General features: G+C 36.7%; 1 protein-coding gene across 2 annotated transcripts; it reads right to left on the minus strand.

The window, feature by feature from the left end:
• Positions 1–342: 342 nt before the first annotated feature.
• LOC306874091 (plakophilin-3-like) lies at positions 343–20,025 on the minus strand. Of its 2 annotated transcripts, XM_079423847.1 has the most exons (14): positions 19,713–20,025; positions 18,271–18,418; positions 13,535–13,629; positions 12,067–12,701; positions 10,051–10,174; positions 8,664–8,868; positions 7,301–7,475; positions 6,645–6,762; positions 6,294–6,458; positions 5,548–5,727; positions 5,046–5,199; positions 4,424–4,619; positions 3,274–3,361; positions 388–1,523 (listed from the first exon to the last, which is right to left on the minus strand). In XM_079423847.1, exons 1-14 carry the CDS (start codon positions 19,737–19,739, stop codon positions 1,482–1,484), a joined length of 2,352 nt encoding a protein of 783 aa, XP_079279973.1. In that variant the 5' UTR covers positions 19,740–20,025; the 3' UTR covers positions 388–1,481. The 2 variants fall into 2 exon arrangements, with proteins under 2 accessions (XP_079279972.1, XP_079279973.1); XM_079423846.1 differs by lacking the exon at positions 19,713–20,025 and having other exon boundaries at positions 343–1,523; positions 18,271–18,675.
• Positions 20,026–21,410: the final 1,385 nt, after the last annotated feature.

Raw genomic sequence — 21,410 nt, forward strand, 5'->3', positions numbered from 1 at the left:
CTGTATATCTTATCTTGTTGCAGAACTTGTGCATTCATTCTTTTTATATAAAACGGCAACTTTTTTAACTACTGCTTTCTCAGTGTTGCTGGATCACACATGGGAAACTGAGTAATTTCATGTGTGCATATTTCTGTGGCTCCGTTGGGCTTTTCTGTTCAGCCAAATATACTTGGCTTATACCACTCAAACCAGATATGTGTAAAATGTGGAGTGTCTTTGTAATTTAGAGACATTAAAGGTCTTAATCTTTCTTTTATATTTACCATTTTCCTCTTGCAGATAAACTGCCTTGAAAAAAAAGAAGAAGAAGAGTTGAGTATGCATACACAAGACTTTTTTGTATCAGTTCCCATTCTGGAGAGTGCATAGTGTATGCTCAACATTCATTTATAAATGAATTTATTTATTCATAATTACTATCGGAACATTTTTGATAAACATCATATAGGTTATATAAATATGCTCTGATGCATACATGTATTGATTCAGCAGTGAAGCAGAAAGAGGGAGAGTCTGCAGAAAAAGGTATAAAGTACATAAAAGGTAATTTAGTTCATGTGTTATATTTGTGTGAAGGGGAAAATAAAATTGACTGCACATCAAACAAAGTTATATCAAAATTATTGGTGGTTATTTGTTTAATGTTTGCAAGTAGCACACAATAAGGCAGGAAATTATTTTGCAAAATTCTCTGGAAATGACATACAAATGTTCAAATATGCATTTCTATTTATTTCCAAAGGCAATAGGTTTGTCATATTTGTGCTTTCAGAATAAGGCTCTTTTGCACTCGAAATCCAACTGTAACAATCACAAAAGCCTGCAGAGGTGTTGCATGGAAAGCACAATTTGCATATTTATTGCAAAACCAACAAAATCTGTTTCTTTAGTTGTAAACAACTACAACATTTTAGTTCACAGTTCAGATCCTCTTTCCAAACTTCATGATTATAGCCTATAAACTGTGAATTTCTGTTTGCAAAATAAAAATACATATTTGGGATAAAATGGACAAGCTAGAAAGGCTTATGTTTCAAAAGTTTTGTAAAATAAGCAGGTCTGATGAAAATGAATTAGTCTTTGAATTCTTCATAGAAACATGTTGCTACTGGGAATAATGGCTGTTAATATTTCATGTCTATATGCTGCCTTCTCTCAATCATTAATTCAACCACTCAACCACACACACAAGTGCACATCTCAGCCTGTCTTTTAGACTTAGTGCTCTGCAAGCATTTCTTCATTTCTTTCCGGCATGTTGTAACACTTAAGGGTGCCGCTGACTAAAATTGATACTCTAGTAAAAACTTCAGAGTTCACTCACTCCACTATAGGTCACAATATGTATGTGTGTGTGTGTGTGTGTGTGTTTGAGAGAAACAGGCTGGTCGCATTCCATTTGTGACTTTGGTGTAAAATCCCATGGACGTCTAATTCCATTTTGTCCACTGAGTTTAGCACTAAGTCATGGACAGAGATTAGATGGTCAGATCCGTGAAATCCCGTCTTGTGAACCCTTTCTGTAAAATTAAAAAAGGAAAAAGAGAAATTACCAACAATTCTAAATTAGTAGTTTATACCAGTCTTAACATAAACAGTAGCAGTCATATAATGCTGAAATATATCGGTACATTGTATCTAGATAATGGAAAGAAGATTGGAACATCCTGCATTCCACTGTCACATTTCAGATGGACCACTGATCTGACCAAAGCCACTTTAAACACCAAAGACACGCAACAGACTTTAACTAGTCTCAGTCTCAGACAAGCAAACCCATGAACCGCCCTCAGTCCATTTACTGACCATCTGATGCACTCTACACATAAAAATGGCAAGAGCTGGTAAAAAAACAGCTTCTTTGGTAAGAAAGTACTGGCCTGCAACAATGAGTGCTTCCAAGGAAGAATAAATCACTGGATTGCATTTGTGACGTGCTTGGAATCAAGTTTTGTTTTGTCCTCAAGAGACTTTGACACAGAATTACAGATGCTACACAGCAAGATGCAAACCTCTGACCAGCACCAAAAATAGAAAGGCAAGATTAGAGTTTGCAAAAACGCACAAAGGTGAGCCAGAAGAGTTCTGGAACTGTGTTTATGGACCGATGAGACAAAGATGAACCTTTATCTAAGTGATGGGAAAGCAAAAATGTGGAGAAAAAAGGGAACTGCAAATGATCCCAAGCATACAGCCTCATCTGTAAAGCATGGTGGAGGTGGTGTCATGGCATGGGCATGCATGGCTGTCTCTGGAACAGGCCCTCTCAACTTTACTGATGACTTAATGCATGATGACAGTAGCAGAATGAATTTGGAAGGGTACAAAACCATCTTGCCTACCAATATTCAAGAAAATGCCACCAGATTCATTGGGAAGTGCTTCATATTGCATCATTTAAATCCGATTGAACATGAATTTCACCAGCTGGAGAGGAGATTAAAGGCAGAAACTGTCCAAAACAAGCAACAATTGGAATTGGCAGCATTAAAGGCTGGGAAAGCATTTAAAAGGACGAGACCAAGAGTCTGGTGATGTCTATGGGTCACAGACTCACTGCTGTGATTGTGCGCAAGGGATCTGCAACTAAATAATAGCTTTTAATCTTTTATATCTGCCTTATGTTCAACTGTCCCAATACTCATGCTCACATCAATGAGTGGGATGAACTCTAAAAGTGCTGTTCTTTTTATTTGGTAAAACATCTATGTGTTGAATCACCCAATAATAAAATGTGACATTCTGTAGTTTTGTCTCATATTCATCTTTTAATCAGATTTGCAAATGTCTTGACTCCACAGCCAACAGAGCAATTTTGTCTTTAATGTTCCAATACTTATGGAGGGCACTGTAATTAAAGACACAAGAAAAGAAAAGTCATTTTAACAGTAAAAACAGAAGACACACACAGAAGAGTCGTGTCTGGTAATCAGTAATGGGTTGTAGGTAAATATTTTTCCAGCTCAGTAATATAACTGACTGAGAGAGCTGATATCACATAGGAGAGCATCTGAACAGCTTTTCATTATCCTTAATTGAGCTATTCACACATCGTAACCGCCCATTTATATTGACTTTCCATAATAAAACAGCTGACTATTGGCCAAGCAGGCTGATACTTGGTAAGCAAATGCACACAATACCCATCAGTGCAAAGTCTGTATACAGTAAGGTATCCATTTTCATATCAAATTACAGAGAAGAGGCTTGCAACTCTGAACAGTAACACATTCACTTGTGATTTTAGCTGGGTTTTACACCAAGACTCACCTGTTTGTAATCTTTGTGAAGTTTGGTATACTGAAACATGTTGGACAGAACGGTGGAGGCGGCCCTGGCGGCTTTTAGCTTCACAGGACTGAGACAGAATAAGAAGGAGAAACATGAGAAGCAATGCTGGGACATTGTGCTCTTGATTAAACAGCTAAATAATGCAACAGCATGTAGTCTACATTACAACAGTAGTGCTATGAGAGATGGTAGGTGAGGTCCAATATAAATGGATCATTTAGAGTATGATTTATGCCTGAAAATGTCAAGAAACCTTGCTGAGTTATTATCATATCAGCTGGGTTACAGCTGAACTTTCTCACTTCAGGTTTAAAGTAACAGGGCTGTAAGCAGCATAAAAGAACCAATATTCTGAATAGCGGTCTACAAATATGGGTTTTCAAATGACAATTCTTACACTAGCACAAGTTTAGTAACACTTTACTAAAGGCCATTATGAATAATACATTATAAAAGTATTTTTTAATGCAGTAATTATGCCTTGTAATGCACCTTATAATGCATCGTATGGTCTCATGAATAATTGTAACCACAGTTATGATACATTACAATACGTATCTATACTTTGAACACAATTTTAGAATGTATAATGCATTGAAACACATGACAAACAACCAATTTTATAATTTGCAAATATTATAATGCAATTTAACTTTGGCCACAATTATTTATGAAGTGTTACAATACATTATAACATTCATTATGAATAACTTTATAATGCATTATACATAAGGGTTTTAAGTAAAGCATTACTTTATTTATTTATTGTTAAGCATACTACTAAAATGCCACATTATTTCAGCTCCATCACAGTACATTTACAACTTATGCACAGTTTTGACCTTGTTTTGGTCAGATTTTACTCACAAATGAAAATATTCACATTTGTGGCATGCTCTGTTTTTCTCCTTCTGCATATGTAACCAATTTCTATCAGCTTTTAAGGACGTGTTGCTCTTTTCACTTTTTTTCCTAGGACTCTTTGAGGAATGGAAAGCTCACAGGAACTGCATTTATTTGAAATAAAACCTTTTAGTAACATTATAAACGTATTTACTGACATGTTTGATCAATTCAGTCCTCCCTTGAATAAACATATGAATTTCATTCATATTTTTTTTGTTTTTACCTGTTGTCATGAGATGTCTTAATGCTGACCAGCTTGGGTAGTCCATCAAAGTAAGTGATATCTCTCGCAGCTAGAGAGCTTCCTGTAACCAGGTTGTTGAGAACCCCACAGATGTTGACCACCACATCACTAGAAGGTTCTTTCTGATGTCCATCGCTGGGGAGTTTGTTCACCAGAATATTCACCACTTTGGTAGCTATGGAGGGGAAGCAATAACAAATTTAGCTGGAATTACACAAACAAAAAGAGTGAATGATATACAGTATGTGTAGTGTGAAGAAGGAGGCGCCCTGTGGCCCAGCAGGGGTGGATTACAGTGAAGCAGAGAACTGAGATCAGGGTGGGGATAAACGGGCGGTAGCAGATACTGGGAATGATACAAGTATGAGTCTGATGGGAGCTGAAAAGAATGTGTGGGAGTAAAACTCTGGGCAAGTGAGAAGAAAAATATAGATTTTCAGAGGCCTTTTTTTTTGTAGTTATCGCCTTGCGCAAAACTTCATGTAGGTTTTTACTGATCTAGACATTTTCTTTGCCAGAATGTTGAAATCTTGGCTGGGATGTTTTACACATTAAGTTGTAATTAAAGACAGATAGCTGGAGCAGAAAGTCATTCACTAACCCATATCAGCTTTGTTTTTGCAGTGTCGGGAGAAGTTCCTCAGCAGACCCGTGAGAGAACGGAGCTCGGCATCTGTGGGGCTTCGCAACAGGTCAAGAATCACCGGCAGCATCCGCTCCTGCTCCAGCGCCACACAACTCAACACAGAGGCCCACTAACAGAGAACACAGGAAAATGGTGAGAGAAGAAAAACAAGAGAGACAGAACAATTAGTTATACAGTTAGCCAGATAAAACACTAAGAAACTTAAGGTTAATAAAGGTTCCAAATGGGGGATTTCACAGAGATTTCTTAAGAGTGCAGGAGAACAGTGAGAAATGGAATGGAAAAATTATATGGGAGAAACATACAGGCAGAATAAGTGTGAGAGTTTAAGAACACACTGAACATTACAATCAGTGCTAAAAGTGACTACAATTAAGATTATGACATAACATATAATTACATCTCACAAATTAGATTAAATATGAGTAATGGAATTCAGCTGAGAAAAGTCTCTCACCCTGCTGTCGCCCGCTGTGATGTTCTGTAGGGCTCCTGCCGCTGCCTCGCGTGTGGCTGTGCTTGTTTCAGAGCTCTGCAGGATGCGGTTGTATAGAGCGACTATCTTAGGGTGCCACAGCCACTCTGCTCCTTTAGGGACTCGTGCCACTTCAGAGAAGGTGGTCAGGTCTTGATTCCTCTGATGGGACACATTATAACCTCATTAGTGACAGACTGCAGACATGAAGTATAATACCTCTACTGCTCAAAGGTTTGGGGTCAGTAATATATTTTTATTTTTTAATACTTTTTATTCAGCAAAGATTAATCAATTAATCATTAAATTAAAAGTGACAGTAGAGGCATTTATAATGTTCAAATAAATCCTGATCTTTTTTAAAATTTCTATTTATCAACAAAATTCTAAAAAAAAAAAAAAGTATCATGGTTTCCACAGTAATATTAAGCAGCACAACTGTTTTCAGCATTGATAATAAGACATGTTAGAATGATTTCTAAAGGATCATGTGACACTGAAGACTCAAGACATCGAAGAATTTTTTTCCAAAAAATATTAAAATAGAAAACATTAATTTAAATTGTAATAATATTTAACATAACAGTCTTGATGAACATACTGTATATCCCATATATTCAAAGAACATCCTATTTAAAAAAAACAAGTCAGCAATTTTAATGAAACATCGGATTTGGTTTGGGAAAACAAAATCTAATTTCCCAAGCAAGGTTGATTGAGTGACTGACATCTTTTTCTTTCTTGCTCTGTGGTGTGAAGCAGCCGATGGGGTTGTTGTGCCGCGCGTCCTGTGCTCGAGTGGGTCCTTCCAAACGCATCTGAACTGAAGCAGGGATCTCAGAGTACAGCTGGTACGACAGGTTGCGCAGGACACATACACAGTTTTCTACTCCCTAGAGGTGCAGAATTACAGAATTACGATTTCAAATGCTTTTGGAAATGATGTTGTAGATTACAGCTACTGATGTCCTTGATTTAATATAGATTCCTTTTAGAATAGATCTAGAATGCTAAGACACAGTTTGTGAACTGGCTCAAGGCTAGCATATTACATTTGAATGTTGATTGTCGGGTCTGACCTTGTCCTCTCCTTTTCCCTCCTGTAGGGAGTTTTCGATGTATCCAACCAGAGAGTCTACCAGCCCTCGAGTTTCCCTCATCTGCTGCCTGGTTCTTTCATTCACTGAGCTCAGGTTCCTTCAATGCATATAAAAGGGGTGTAGTTAACATCTCAAGATGTTTTTTGTTCATGCATTTGTGTTGAAATATTTATAGCAGGTTAATCTTTATTGTGGCTATAAATCTTTCCAGTGGGAAATCTGACACATTGTATACTCTTTTTCTGGTGTCTTTTACAAAATTGCATATTATAAACAGTGACAACCAGCCATAAATATTCATATTTAAGGTTGCTAACCAATGAAAACTTTTGACTGATTGTGTGCACAGTTTATCTGTGCATCAGAAATGAACTCTTATTTTTATTAGCATTATCTCAGGTACATCTGTAACAAATATATAAGTACCTGACATAACACACAATAACAGGATGATACTGTATATATATATTATACATATATTCTGAAATATACAGCTTATAATTTTATATGATGTTATTTTTTTAATGTTAAAATGAAGCATTCATTACAGATACATTTTATGCTCCCACAATTTAAATGCAGGTAATGGAAGTTAAATGCATTTAAATGCATGCATGTATATGTGAGCTGTATACCTGAGGCAGCCTGTGGTGTTGTAGAAAATATCAGCCTCAGACGCACTCTGTTGAATGACACCAGCATCTCCTCCTCCAGACAGAGGCACCAGCACTCTCTCCGTCAGCTCAGACAAACTCTCTCTGGCCAGCCTCTCCTTTAGACTGTCTTTGGAAGATAAGTTCCACAAAATGCCTACAGAGACAACGAGAGAAAGAGAGAGAAATTTGTCAAAAACAATTATATTTTACATTATTTAGTTCTCTTTAATTGGTTTAGCTTTTTGCTTGTAAATATAATATATATTCGTAAATGCTAATGGAGTGTAACAACTAATAGCCTTTTACATTTTATTTATATCACTGTTTTTTTTTTTTTTTTAATCTGACTTTCCTCTACAGCACACTTTGTATGAACTTACATGTGTTGCATCCCAAAAAATGACTTTAATCCAATTTTACCACCTGAACCATGGTTTGTAAAAATAATAAAAAAGAAAAAATCATATGGATTTCTGCCAGTAAGGCTAAATAATTAATTATAAAACTAAATGGATTTATGTAATAAAAAAAAATAACAAAATACATTTTTGTTAATAAACTGTATTATTAAATTAATAAAGTTATATTCAAAATTGAAAACATGTTTATTCATTTCATTATGAAAACAGCTGATGATCTGACATTGCAGGGATGAATATATGAACATATGACTGCCCAGTCATGGTAAACTAATCAAGCATTAAAATTCAAATGTTGCAAAAAGTGCATAACTGAGAACTACTACACATATTATAAGTAGTAATCTAGTAGATATATATTAATCTAGAATAATATGTTAAAGTCTGATTAATATGTATAAAAATGATTATTTTTTACATTTATGGTCCAAGTTCTTGAATGTTGTTTACTACACGGAGCACTAAACAGCTAGTGCTTGGGAGGTTTTAAAGCCAACACAGATTAGAATAGAAGTCATAAAATGTCACTAAGTGACCTGGCAACCCTGAGTCCAGCAGGAAAGAATGTCAAGGATTGTTTACTAAGTGAGTGTGGGTGCGTGAGGGGGTGGGGGTGATAGCAGAGCTCACAAAGCACAAAGGCCTCTGGGAGTCTACGTCCCACTGCATCTGAGACTTGGAGTGATTCCAGGAAACAGCCAGACCACTTTTTTCTTTTCTGCTCTCTCTGTTTCTCCAAATACACTCGCTGCTCTTAACTCTCCACCTGTCTGCACTGACAATTCTGCTCCAAGTTGGATCACCCAACTGATGCAAGAGGACTTTTATACTGAATCAATACACGAGTGCCACTTTGTAATTGCAAAGTGAAGATCACAGTCCAAACAAATATTTACTGAAAAACAAAACTCACACAAACATACCTGTGATATTTTTGCGTAGTTCATCATCGGGTTCTTTTAAAGCACCAATTAGTTTGCTAATGCCACCGGCTTCGATAAGTGCTGTCTTGTTGTCCATATTCTCGTAGATGAGGTTGCGTGTAGCACCTGTTGCATAGCGCTGAACCTCTTGGTTCTCACTGCTAAACAGCTGTACTAATGCTGAGATGCCCTTCAAACTACGCACCTGTGCAACAAGAAAAACGTCTAGTTAAGTTCTGTGAGAAATATTTATTTATTGCTTATCCTAATTCCTAAGTGATCCCATGTATCTGAATCCCATTTTTGTGCTACAAACTTTATAGACAAAAATAGTTAATCTCCTGAACATTTTTTCAGCCCAAAATGGCAACCTGCTCAGACATCTGTCTATGTTTTGCTATGATGTGCTCTCAGGCGGAATGTTCTGCCCCCTGAGGTCCAGGACAAAGATTAAGGGCAGGGTGAAGGTATTCTCTCCATCTGGCTTGACTGTAACATATAACAATAGCAAAGAAAGAGCAGCTTAGCCTTGAGCCGTGCCATGCTCCATTAATTATGCAAATATATATTTTGCTGACAGCTAGATTTGTTTAACCAATTGTAGAGTTGCATCTTTGACTTAATTTCTTCCCTTGAACATGAAGTATTTTTTTAGATTCTAAAAGGAATTTTGGTCATTTTGTCCATTGATCACTCAACAGAGAAAGCAACCAACCACTTGAGGAGGATTCCCTCTGTGTTATTTTTTTATACAGCTGGTTTTTGTACTTAGGCATCAGCCTTTGGTCGCTGCTGCCTGTTTCTTCAGTGTCTCACACCATGAGCTTTGAGTTTTTAAGACAGATTGTGAAGTTTATAAGAGTTCAACTTTTTAAAACACGTCACTAGACCCAGCATTCTGTTCCTGTCGGATACACTTCATCTAGCTGTTTTTGAAAGGAAGAACACATCCTGTGTGTACGCCCTCTAATCTTGTCCAAACAGAGCTCTGTTGCTGCCCTGGACTGAAAGTCGCTGTATACAAAATAAGAAAATTGCTGTCTGCCCAAGGTGAACCCCAAGGTAATGGAAAATATGACACAGTAACCAATCACAAAATTAAAAAAGTAACTCGATTTGTTGTTGATTTCAACTGAAATGTAAAAGTTTTGAAATAAAAAAAAACAAACAAATATTAATGGTTATTTAGAAAAATCACAACAATATTAAATATATTTCACAAGGATGATAAGAGCACGAGGTTTACAGACTAGTGTGAAATATAAAGGTAAAATTGGACCTCTATTTGAATTTCCTTAGTTCTTGCATAGTACAGTCTGTGTTATTTCCATAGTGTTCAAATGTATATTGCTGATCTGATAAATATATAACTATATGTATTTTTTACCATGGTCTTGGATTCATTGCTGTGGTAACACTGATGCTGTATGTAGGCTGCTCCCAACATCTGCATGGCAACATCAGTGGAAGAGATGTAACTGATTGCTGTAGTCATGTCCAGGTTATGGATTCTGTTCATTCACACAAAAACAAAATGGAAAGTATTATAAATATATAATATAAAAATCTAATATACTTGAAATAGATTACACATGAATGTTATTTTATAGGATAAAAATATTTAATTTGTGAGTCATAATTTGAAGCATAATTTAATACATTTCCATTCAAAGGTTTAGGGAAAGTTAGAGTAAGATTTTTTTTTTTTTTTTTTTTTTTTATTCAGCAAAGATGTAATAAATTTATTAAAATTGACAGTAAAGACTTTTGGATTGTTACATATTACTAACACTGTTAGTAATATGTAATATGTATGTAATAAACACTGTTGTTTTGAACGTTCAATTCATCAAAGAGTTTCAAAGGTTTCACAAAAAATATTAAGAAGCATTTGATAATAATTTTTCTTGAGTACCAAATCAGCATATTAAAAATTTCTGAAGGATCTAGGGGTGAACCTTGAATAGTCGACGATTCGATGCTTCAATAGGAGGAGCCTGATTCGACTACCTATCTCACAGCCTGCGTCCCAATGTGCATACTATCCATCCTAAATTCTATGTGATAGTAGTAATTTTCAATACTATTTAGGGCAGATAGGGTATGCACATTGGGATGCAGGGACAGTCAAATATTCGCGGGGTGTTATGATCATGCCATTTTGGCTATTTGGGGGTGCTCAAATGTCTGATTTCACACAGAACAACCGGTTTTCTCCCAATAAGTTAATATACAGCCTGTTTAAGATAATGCTGTAAATCAGAATCTGAAAAGAAAGAAGCTTTAAATAAATATTTTAACGTGCGTGAATAAATCCAACCACCCCTACAGATTTAGTGACCGACAGGTGGCACTAGGGATTTCAAACTTTAACAAGGCTTAAATTGACACAGGGTGAAATACTGGATTTTGTTTCTCGATCAGGTAGGGTACAAGTGATTTCAAAGCATTTAAGCCAGTTTACATCATGTATATATTATTTATCTCGTATAAGATGCATTTGGTTCTGTTGTGCTGCTGTAAAGCGCTTTCAGAGCGCAGCGCGAGCAGGACAAACAACAATGCAGAATATTAATAACTATGACTGGGACTGTCATACTGTATACATAAAATTATAATGTGAACACTATTATAATAAAACGCTGTGAATTTTTAGGGTTTAGTTGCCGTGTTTCTGCACATTGTTGCCTGAAGAACGCGTCCACAAAAGGAGTTGAATGTTTTATAATGTTAAGTGCATTAAGTGCACACTGATCAATAAAGTCTGATACAATACCAACACTGACAACGCAGTATAGTTTAATTATTGAATTTTTTCCCCTTCTATTTTTTATATATCTGTGAGGTGTCCGTTACACGTTTTCCCAGTGTGTTAACATCAGTAATTATGACTGTCGAATGTCTGACTTGACTCTTGGTAATGTATTTTGCCCCCCGCCCCACACATATGATTCGACTATCAGTCGACTATCGGCAAGATTCGAAAATTCAGATTCGAAAATCCTTAGTCGGGGACACCCCTGTGACACTGAAGACTGGAGTAATGGCTACTTAAATTCCAGCTTTGATATCACAGGAATGAATACATTTTAAAATAAAATACTAAAACAAAAACAGTCATTTAAAAATGTAATAATATTTTACAATATTATAAACAAACTTTTGAATGGTAATGTGTGTTTAAGATGTGCAAATAATTGATGATGTATCATCATATGTTTAAAGCAAAAGTTCTCATCATGCATATTGCATTGTATTAAATGTTTCTACGTTGTATATCTACACAGGCTTGAAATAGACATGGCATGAGAACATGACTAAATGGTGTCAATTAACATCTTTTTTTTTTCTTAGGAAATTAATGTGGCACTAAGCTGATCAATTAAAAATAATTTAACATTACCCGCCAAGAGCATCTGTGGTTCCATCGGCCAATCCGTCATAAACGTCCACACCACGACCGACACTCTTCATACTATGCACAGACCCCGCTCTCTTCATGGTGCCCTGGTAATGCCCAGCGCCCATCATATTGGTGCCCCCGGTGGACATCTGCTGCCACTGCATTGAGCTGCCGCTCAGCCTTTGCTGCTGTTGCTGCTGCACCTGACGATTATTCATGCGGCTGATGGTTCGGTGGGAAGGGCCTTTAAATGAATATTGATTAGCCAACTCCGCCTCCCTCCATCCTGTATTGTAACCTTCTCGCGCCAGGGTCCCACTGAGGGTGCGCTGTCTTTGAACCACATTGGGCAAAGAACTGTGGCCATAGGATGCCACCCAGTTCCCCACAGGAGATGGCTGCCGTTGTGTGAGCCCAGCCATTGCTGCAGCCTCCTGGTCAGTCCGACTCAGCGTCCTTGATTCCGATGTTTGCATCTGGTTGTAAGAGCCACTCAGATGAGCATCATCATGGTACATGTACGGGCGGCCCACTACGGCGGGCATAGGCACGCCATGGCTGATTCTTTGCCGAGTGCCCATTTCTACTGCAGAGCGAGAGGAAAATTCTCCCGCGCACTGAGACAGTCGAGGCGTCTGAGTAAAAGGGAATCATATGAATATCAAAATTATACAAAAAGCAACATTTTGTGTCTGATACGAGTGATTAAGCACATGCTAACTGCTCTTGCAGGCTCACTGTTATCACACAGAAGGGGTAATGTGACCTCCGGTCCACCATTTGGCTCATGAGGTCTTGGGTTAGGAATGTTTCAGATGCTCACTGGGCTCTGAGCTCAATTCCACAGTTTGCTAGAACTGCAAATCACTTTCTAAACACAGCTCCCACAGGAGAATGCAAAATACCGCATCATTGTGTTTGCAGGGTGCAGCCACACAGAGTGTCATTATCAAGGCATTGCGGACTTTGCAATCAATCCAACAAAAAACTATTCATGGATGGCTGTTCCGACCTGATTTTAATAGTGCTATCAGTGTAAAACAATATAAAATTATAGAATTTAACTCAGTAACTCAGTAGTAAATTAACAATACAATTTCTTCAATTCAATTCAAGTTTATTTGTATAGCGCTTTTTACGATACAAATCGTTGCAAAGCAGCTCTACAAGAATTTAAGTTTCCACAATATATGTATATATTGCAGAACCTTAATATGTTTGACTTATGGCAAAATTTGTTAATTCTGTATGTTGTCTGAGCATTGGCATCCTCCGAAGTCCTCTGAGGGGTTGGCATCATCTTTCTTCCTGTAAACAATTTAATTTCTGTCTGGGCTTTTAAAATTGGACCTTGAAATGTTATCGCAGGTCTATTGTAAGGCTTAATCCTGAACTAAAACAAGCTCAGTTAGCATTTGCTTCAGATAAATGATGCGATTGGAAATGTAGTGAATGTGGTCACACTTACAGCCATTGTTCTGTTGCCATTGTAGATAACAGACTTGGAACTGAATCCAGGGGTTTTGGTTTGGTATCTTACAGTGGATGCATGGCCGTCAAATTCTGAAAAAGTGGACATTTAAGTAAAATGTTTATGAGCATTTGTGTATATTCTTTGCCTTTCACTAAAAAACGAAAATTCTGACATCGTTTGACTTTTCAAAAATGAGTTTCGGAACCAAAAATGTTTTAATTAAAGTCTCAACTGTTTTAGTTCATACAATGAAGTTGGTGGTGTTCAAAATAGCATTGGACCCTACTGCCTTTCATTGCATGGACCAAAAAACTAAGACATTTGTTTCACAGAAGTGAGTGAGTAAAGGACAAATTTTACATTTAACTTTCGCTGTTTCACTGTTTTCAGAGAAACAAGAACAATCCAGGAAAATTTCTCTCCCAGGTGGCTTTCATTTTGATGGGATTTCTTCCAAAGTATTACATTGGTCGACAGTGACATAAGACCCAGTGTGTCACCTGATCTTTGTTTGGCATTCAGCTCTCTGAATTTGTGCTTCAACAAATTTTAGGAGATCAGGTTTCTATCAGTGCTTGGCTTCTCAGCACAGTCTGCTGCAAATAATGCTGATTAGTTGTTCACATCTGTTAGATATGTGAAAATACATTAGGTTTATGTCTCCAAAACATGCTCAAAGGAAGTTATTCCACGGGTGAGAGGGGAAGTCTGCTATAACAATCACACGGTAACAGAATGAAACAGAAGGAAAGGAGGATGACATCATAGGGTGGTCCTTTGTCATATTTTCAGTGTTTTGAAGGTACTTTAGAGCTCTATTCTGTTCTTTACTGTTTTTCTCTCTTTTTCTCTTTCTTTCCTCTGTACAATGACTTTTGCAGTCAAAAAAAAAACAACTTGAGTGGTTGATCCCTATATATAATCGAACCTTATGAAAACATTGTAGCAGAGGGACATTAAGAAACACAAATTACCTACATTCAACAAACCAATGTGAGTCAGCTCCACTGCAGAACCACTGGACATAAGAAAATACATCAAGCCCAGGTTGGATTGAGAGAAGTGGAATAAGTTCAGTCTTTGCAATGATTGAAAGATAAGGTCAACCATATTGCTCCTCCCAGAGGAGAGATGAATTTCAGCTAGAGCCCCATATAAATGTGACGGAACGTTGCTCAATAGTTGAAAAGAGCATATTTGGCACATCTTTAAAATGTTTATCTGAAGAAATAAAAGAAAAATACTGAACTCATTGGGTTTAAGAGTGTTAACCATCTATCTTAATATTTTATTCGTTTCTGCAACCTAATTAAAACATTATGCACAACTAATTACAAGTACTCCTTAAGAAGAGCTATCGTTTTGGAAATAAAAATGTTGAAAATGGTATTATAATGCAATCTGCATTTCCATAATCCTTCAAAATGTTTAACAATTCTTCATTAGCATCATCACACCCTCCTCCTCAAACTGTCTTATCATAAAAACACATGAATTCCTGTTTCCACCAGAGTTTCTAAGCTGTCTGTAGGAAGTCTGACAGGAAAGGTCCAAATTAAAGTCATGGCAAGAATGTCTAAAGTTCAAGACCTGACCGCAGCTGTCTTTATTTTGATTAACTCTTAACCATAATTCCTAAAAATCAGCATTTTTTGAACTGGCAAGATTTCAGACCTTTGAAGTGCAATGTAATGAGATGGTTCCCTGTGAGCCAGGCAGATACAGAAGTTTATTAAATGCTAAATTGTTTTAGATTTGGGTGGAAGAGTGTTTAGGGGAAGATTACTTCTAAAATTGAAACATCTGTTTTGTTTTAGAGAGGCTTGGCGTGACATGCGTCTTTGCTCATCTCCTCCTGTTTTTCAGTGAGTTAAGAGTACATACCAACAATTTAATTGATATAGACAGGCTGTATTGATAGATATGAAGAGTTCAGAAGCAAAAAGCAAAAGCATCTAAGTATAAGTAAGGTTTGAAATTTCTTCTAATCCGAACATTTTTATCAGGCTCCTATGTGTAGCTTCAGCAATTTCACTTTAATGGCAATGAATAGGTTCTTTTTATTGACCTTAAAGTGAAATAACTGAACATAAACATAGTAGCCTGATAAAAACGCTCATTTTAGAAGAAAATTTCAAAAGGCAATTTTGCATCTGAACTGTTCATATTGCAACGATGGTGATGATTTTAAATACATATATTATGAGAATACAGATTTTTTTGTAAAAGTTTTCTACAAAACAACTGCAAAAATACATAAATTATTTTTTTTTTAAAGAAAAAAGACAGAAAGAAAAAACAATTACAAAAAGCATGGCAAATCTGTGCTATGACCACATAAGTCATGCGGCTGGTCCGTCTAAAATGTTTCATTACAAACCCATGTACAATAACAACATTCTAAAGCTGTTGCTGTTGTTATTGATAGAGAAGTGTTAGCTTCTTATACCACATGCTCAATAAATCACCAAAGTGAGTCTGAGGATGATTAAAGCCCATGCAATCCCTACATTCCCTGGGAACTTTGTTATAAAATCTGAGAAATCGAGCATAAATCTTGATGACAATTATGGTGTACTGTGCACCATATTTTTAGGATAATTGCAAAGCAGCAGTTGGCTGTTATATGCGAATGAATGCACCTTCAAATGCAAGACAACTGCTTTATTCAGGGTTATTCTTTTCAAAAACCATTTAACATCTCACATCCTCCCATTCAAGTCTCCCATAAGCTAAAATAGAACTGGCCTACTGATAAAACACTCCGAATCAAATGGCAGGAAACTCTTCGGCAAAAGGACATGGAGGTGTGACCAAGAATGTAGCACAGACCAGGTCAAATTGAGCATAAGCTAAGTGTGTAAGCTGACTACAAAATTAAAAAAAGTTGCTAGATAAATTACTACAAATATATGACTAACATATATATTCATATATATTGACTTATTCTTCTGTATATATTATATAGAAAATTGCAGTTGGAAAAAAAATCACTCCACTCCACAAGACAAGGTCCCAAGAAGTTTTTCACAGTGATGCCACAGAAGACCCATTTTGGTTCCCTAAAAAACCTTTCAGTAAACAGTTCTTAGAAAACTGTTTTTATTTCATCTTTAGAACCTTTTATGCAATGGAAGGGCTCCGTGGAGGTTAAAAGTTCTTCAAGGAACAATGGATACAAATAAAAAACCTTTATTTTTAAGAGTGAAGGACAGTCATTTCGTCTTCTTTTTAAAAGGTCATGTCCAAACTCATTCTCTAACATTGACCAGATCCAGCTCTCCAAGTCACTTATTGTGATTAGGGTAAAGAATAGGGTCAAAGGTTAAATGCCTAACATTCCTCTTGCTAACAGGCATCCCAAAAGCTATAGTTTCTGCCAGATTTTTTCAAGTGCTACTGGGAACGTTGTTTCCTATTCATATTAATCAGACTTATGATTTGCAATCACAACTGTGAAAAGTGAAATATTAAGAAAGAAATGGACTTTGCTGACTTTCATGAGATCTGCATACGTCTAGAAGTATGATACTATACTACTAGCTACGTTCCTTAGGTTCCTATTCCTGTTAATTTGTGATTTTTAATATAATGTTTGACTTGTGTGCTTCTGTCAAGCATTAGTAAAGTTATATTTCAGCTACCTTCTTGATGAGAGAACGCTGTATACGGGGCAATGGGGGTGGGGTGCAGGGGAGGTGGAGAGTGAGGTTTGCCCTAATTTCTACCTGCCTTTCTAAGCCAGAGAAGAAAGTGATACCTTTCCCACGGGTTATCTCCTCCTCCTCCTCCTCCACAAACATCCACACACACACTGCTCACAATGGCTTACATCTCTAAATCACGTGCTGAGCGATCCATTTTACACATTTGCATTTGAAAGCATCTATATATCTTGTCAAGGTTTCATTAAAGAACAATGGGCCGGTTTTCCATTCATACGAGCTTATGTAATGTTTACAAGTTTAACTTCATTCTTATGAGGGCCAGCATGATTCAGGACAGTGTCAGGATATCAGTTGTTCCAATGTCCATCCACATCCAAAACAAAATGAATGAAATGACCACTTGAGCACACAAAAAAGTCAGTTTTTTCGTCTCTTAACAAAGCAATGCTGGAAAACCGGTGTGCACTTGGCAGCAAATGCAATGACTGTGGCCAAAACATGAAGACCAAACAGATATTTGCATTCTGATGCAAAACAAATCCTATCAGTGTCACTGAAAGCAGAGCTATTGTGTTCCCAAGTCCAGCTATTGTAGGAATGTTCTGCTTTTACATTTCTGACCGATTGCTTACTTAAACTTTATATTATAGAACTAGTCGCTATAGTATTATTTTTTTGTGTGTGTATTTACATAACTACTAGTTTGATAATCCTTGGCGTTTTGGAATTAGTAAGAATATTTGAATTTTAAATGAGCAAAATATAGTTATAGAGTCAATGAAAGGCTTGCATTTATTTACTCTGTTTTTAAAAATTATAACAACAACTTTATATTTATAATCATCTCAAAGGACAAAAAAATAAATAAATCCCTAATATTACAATTTTGTATAGGCCTATTCTAATATACTGTCACCTAAAATAGTATAGGCTATAGCCTAAAACTGTTCTAAAATTAAAAAGTTTAAAGTTGAAAAAGTTTGCTTAAAACTTATTTGTACATTCTAGAACAGAGTTTTAAAGAGCACAGGATCCCGCGGATCATCAACAGGTTCTGCTCACCTGTGGAGAAGTTGAGTCGGGATGAGGATGAGGATTTCTCCGCCATGCGCTGCTGGACCTGCTTCTGGACGCGTCTGGCTTTGGATAGCTGATCCCTCCTGGGATGGTCATCGGTTGGGATCGCATATGTGGTGACCGAGGTGCTGGGCTGTATGGCGGAAAAGAACAGGCCCTCAGAGGCCACAACAGCACTCATCATGAAGTCCGACAACTCGCTTCAATAATTAGACAATCCAAACTTTTTTTCTCTCCGAAATCCGTTGGAAACTATGTTTTGTTTTGTTTAGTTTGTTTTTTCCACCGCGAATGTTCTTAAAGTATTCCGATATCAACTGAAAGTAATTTGTCCGCAGCGCAGGTCAAACGAGCAGCGCCTCGTACACTTGATCTGTCCAGCTCTGCTCTACTATCGTCAAGAGATACAGAGATTGTGTAGCCGGGGCGGAGCTTCCTCAGTCACTGTGCTCTCAGCACTGAGATATGCATTTATCAGTTACAGAGGTTATATGAGCTCCACCATGCAGATTCGGTCTGCCTGCTGTGCTTTAGTCACCTAAAAGTATCATGGTATGACCAAGTTTTTGACATGATACTACAAGCATATCATGCTTTCCTCTGAGTGAATGGTATCAGTTTCATGTATTATCATTTTTTTGCCATGATACCATGGGCATATTGTGCTTTTCTCGGGGTAAACTTTAATTACAATGGTATTTGAATACGCTAAATGGTATATATATATATATATCAAAGTTTCATGTTATTAAGCATGTTTTTTATATGGTACCATGAAGATATTGTTTCTCTCTAAACAAACTTTAATTGGTATTTGAATATGGTTTCAGGACCATGGTGTGTGTGTGTGTGTGTGTGTGTATATATATATAATTAATTAAATTCTGTACATTTTCATACATTTTATTTGGTTTAACTAATAAAATGTAACTGTAAAAGTGGCCAAGTGAAGTGACATTCAGCCAAGTATGGTGACCCATACTCGGAATTCGTGCTCTGCATTTAACCCATCCAACGTGCACACACACACAGCAGTGAACACACACACACCGTGAACACACACGCGGAGCAGTGGGCAGCCATTTATGCTGCGGCGCCCGGGGAGCAGTTGGGGGTTCGGTGCCTTGCTCAAGGGCACCTCAGTCGTGGTATTGAGGGTGGAGAGAGCGCTGGACATTCACTCCCCCCACCTACAATCCCTGCCGGCCGGGGACTCGAACCCGCAACCTTTGGACTACGAGTCCGACTCTCTAACCATTAGGCCACGACTTAAAGTTCTTTCATCATAGCTTGAAGGGTTTTTTCCCCCAAAAAATAAGTTACTTACAAAAAAGTACAAGATGCATATTTTTTTAGTAAGGAATCTAAAAAAAATATATATATATATATATATACATATTAAATAACAGGGAAAAAATTTTACTCACCACTAATATGGAAGACTTTGGTTTCATTGTTTGATATGTTCCTTTTATATTTTTCCTTTGGTTTTCAAGAACAAAGCCTCACAGTTTTCCTTTCATAAGCCCCTTTAGCTCGTCTCTCTTTCTTCTCGTCTTTAACTATTCTGTTTAAAGAGGAGTAACTTATGTCTGTTACACACCCAAATTCTGACATTGCATCATCTCTCCTCCCAGGAACTTCAGCTAATCCTAAATAAGATAGGAGGAAAAATGCAGTTCTAAAAATCCCACTTTGAGGAGGAGAGGATGTGCAAACTGTTTAGTCAACAGGCTGAATGAGATTTGAGGGGGTTTTCAGTTGAGTTGGTTTAAATGTGATTATTTTCGGTGTATATTTAAACGATTGGAAGATCACTGACTCATACAGTAATGAATGTATTATTTTGGCTTTATCCACTTACTGCTGGAAATGAGTTGCCAAAATCTTTTGTTTCAAACAAAGGGAGGCCCATAGTTCAGAAGACACACCCAATGCAGCAGTCCAGCAACTCACCAGAGTGGTCACTATATCCCACAACACTGAAACTGACAAATGCTTTCATAGGTTTACACCTTTGGTATCTATCTTTAGAAGTCATTTTTAAAAAGACACAAATGAGAATGACAAAAAGTAAAATAACAAAAATAATAGTAAAAATGAATCAAAAAAGTTCAGGGTTTTTAGCAATAAAATGCATGACTGACAGAAGAATGTGCTGATGCACAAAACATGATTCATGATAATAAAAGATTATGATTGTAAATCCCCTTCTTTAAAAAGAGTATGACAAGTATCAGTGGTATTTGATGACAACAACGTTCTTAAAAATACAGTTTTCTTTTTATTGGCATCAATGGTTCCATAAAGAACCTAGCCTATAACATCCATGGAACTTTTCCATTGCTCAAAAGGTTCTTTAAAGGAAAAAAGAAAACCCAATGGTTCTTTTATAACCATTCACAGAAAGCTTCTTGGGAGAATACAAAAAGGTTCTTCTCACTAAGAAAAGACCTTTTCTGGAACCATTATTTTTAAGAGTGAATCTTTTTTTTTTTTTCACCAACAAAGGAAAGATGTAGACAAAAGAACAAATAAAGAGATGTTATTTGTAAAATACATTTAATTCCTAAATATTTAGGCAACAAAACCAGACCAAAATCTATAATTGGTGCATCAGGGTAAAGAGAGCTTGAGTTACAGTTGTCAATTTGGGTATCAGATAAGTATGAGATCCTGTCAACACAAGAGTAATATTTAATAGTGTTCAAATACACTGATGTGTTGTAACTTCAACAGTTAATTTAATAAACAACTGTTTCTCCTTCATAATATTTAATAGAAGATCATGCTTGACTTGTCAGGACCCCCAAAATTCTTACATGCTTCAAATGAAATCTCTGCATTTTTTGACAAGTACCAGACAAAAAGATATCACAATTAAAGGCATACATTGTCTTTACATAGTAATTAGTATACTATATAGCTGTACATATTACAAGAAACTTTCTAAGCATATCAGCAGAGGCATTATGTGTTAACAAGACAGGGTTGCATAATCCATGTAGTAAATCACAAATCTTATGGTATTTACGCATCAGGGATGAGGGCGCTTCATATTAGTGCGGTCTAGAAGAATAAGTGCACAACAGACATGCACACAGGCATACTAAGAGTGTAGTCAC

This window comes from Barbus barbus, assembly GCF_936440315.1.
Source record: "Barbus barbus genome assembly, chromosome: 1".
Lineage (NCBI taxonomy): Eukaryota > Metazoa > Chordata > Actinopteri > Cypriniformes > Cyprinidae > Barbus > Barbus barbus.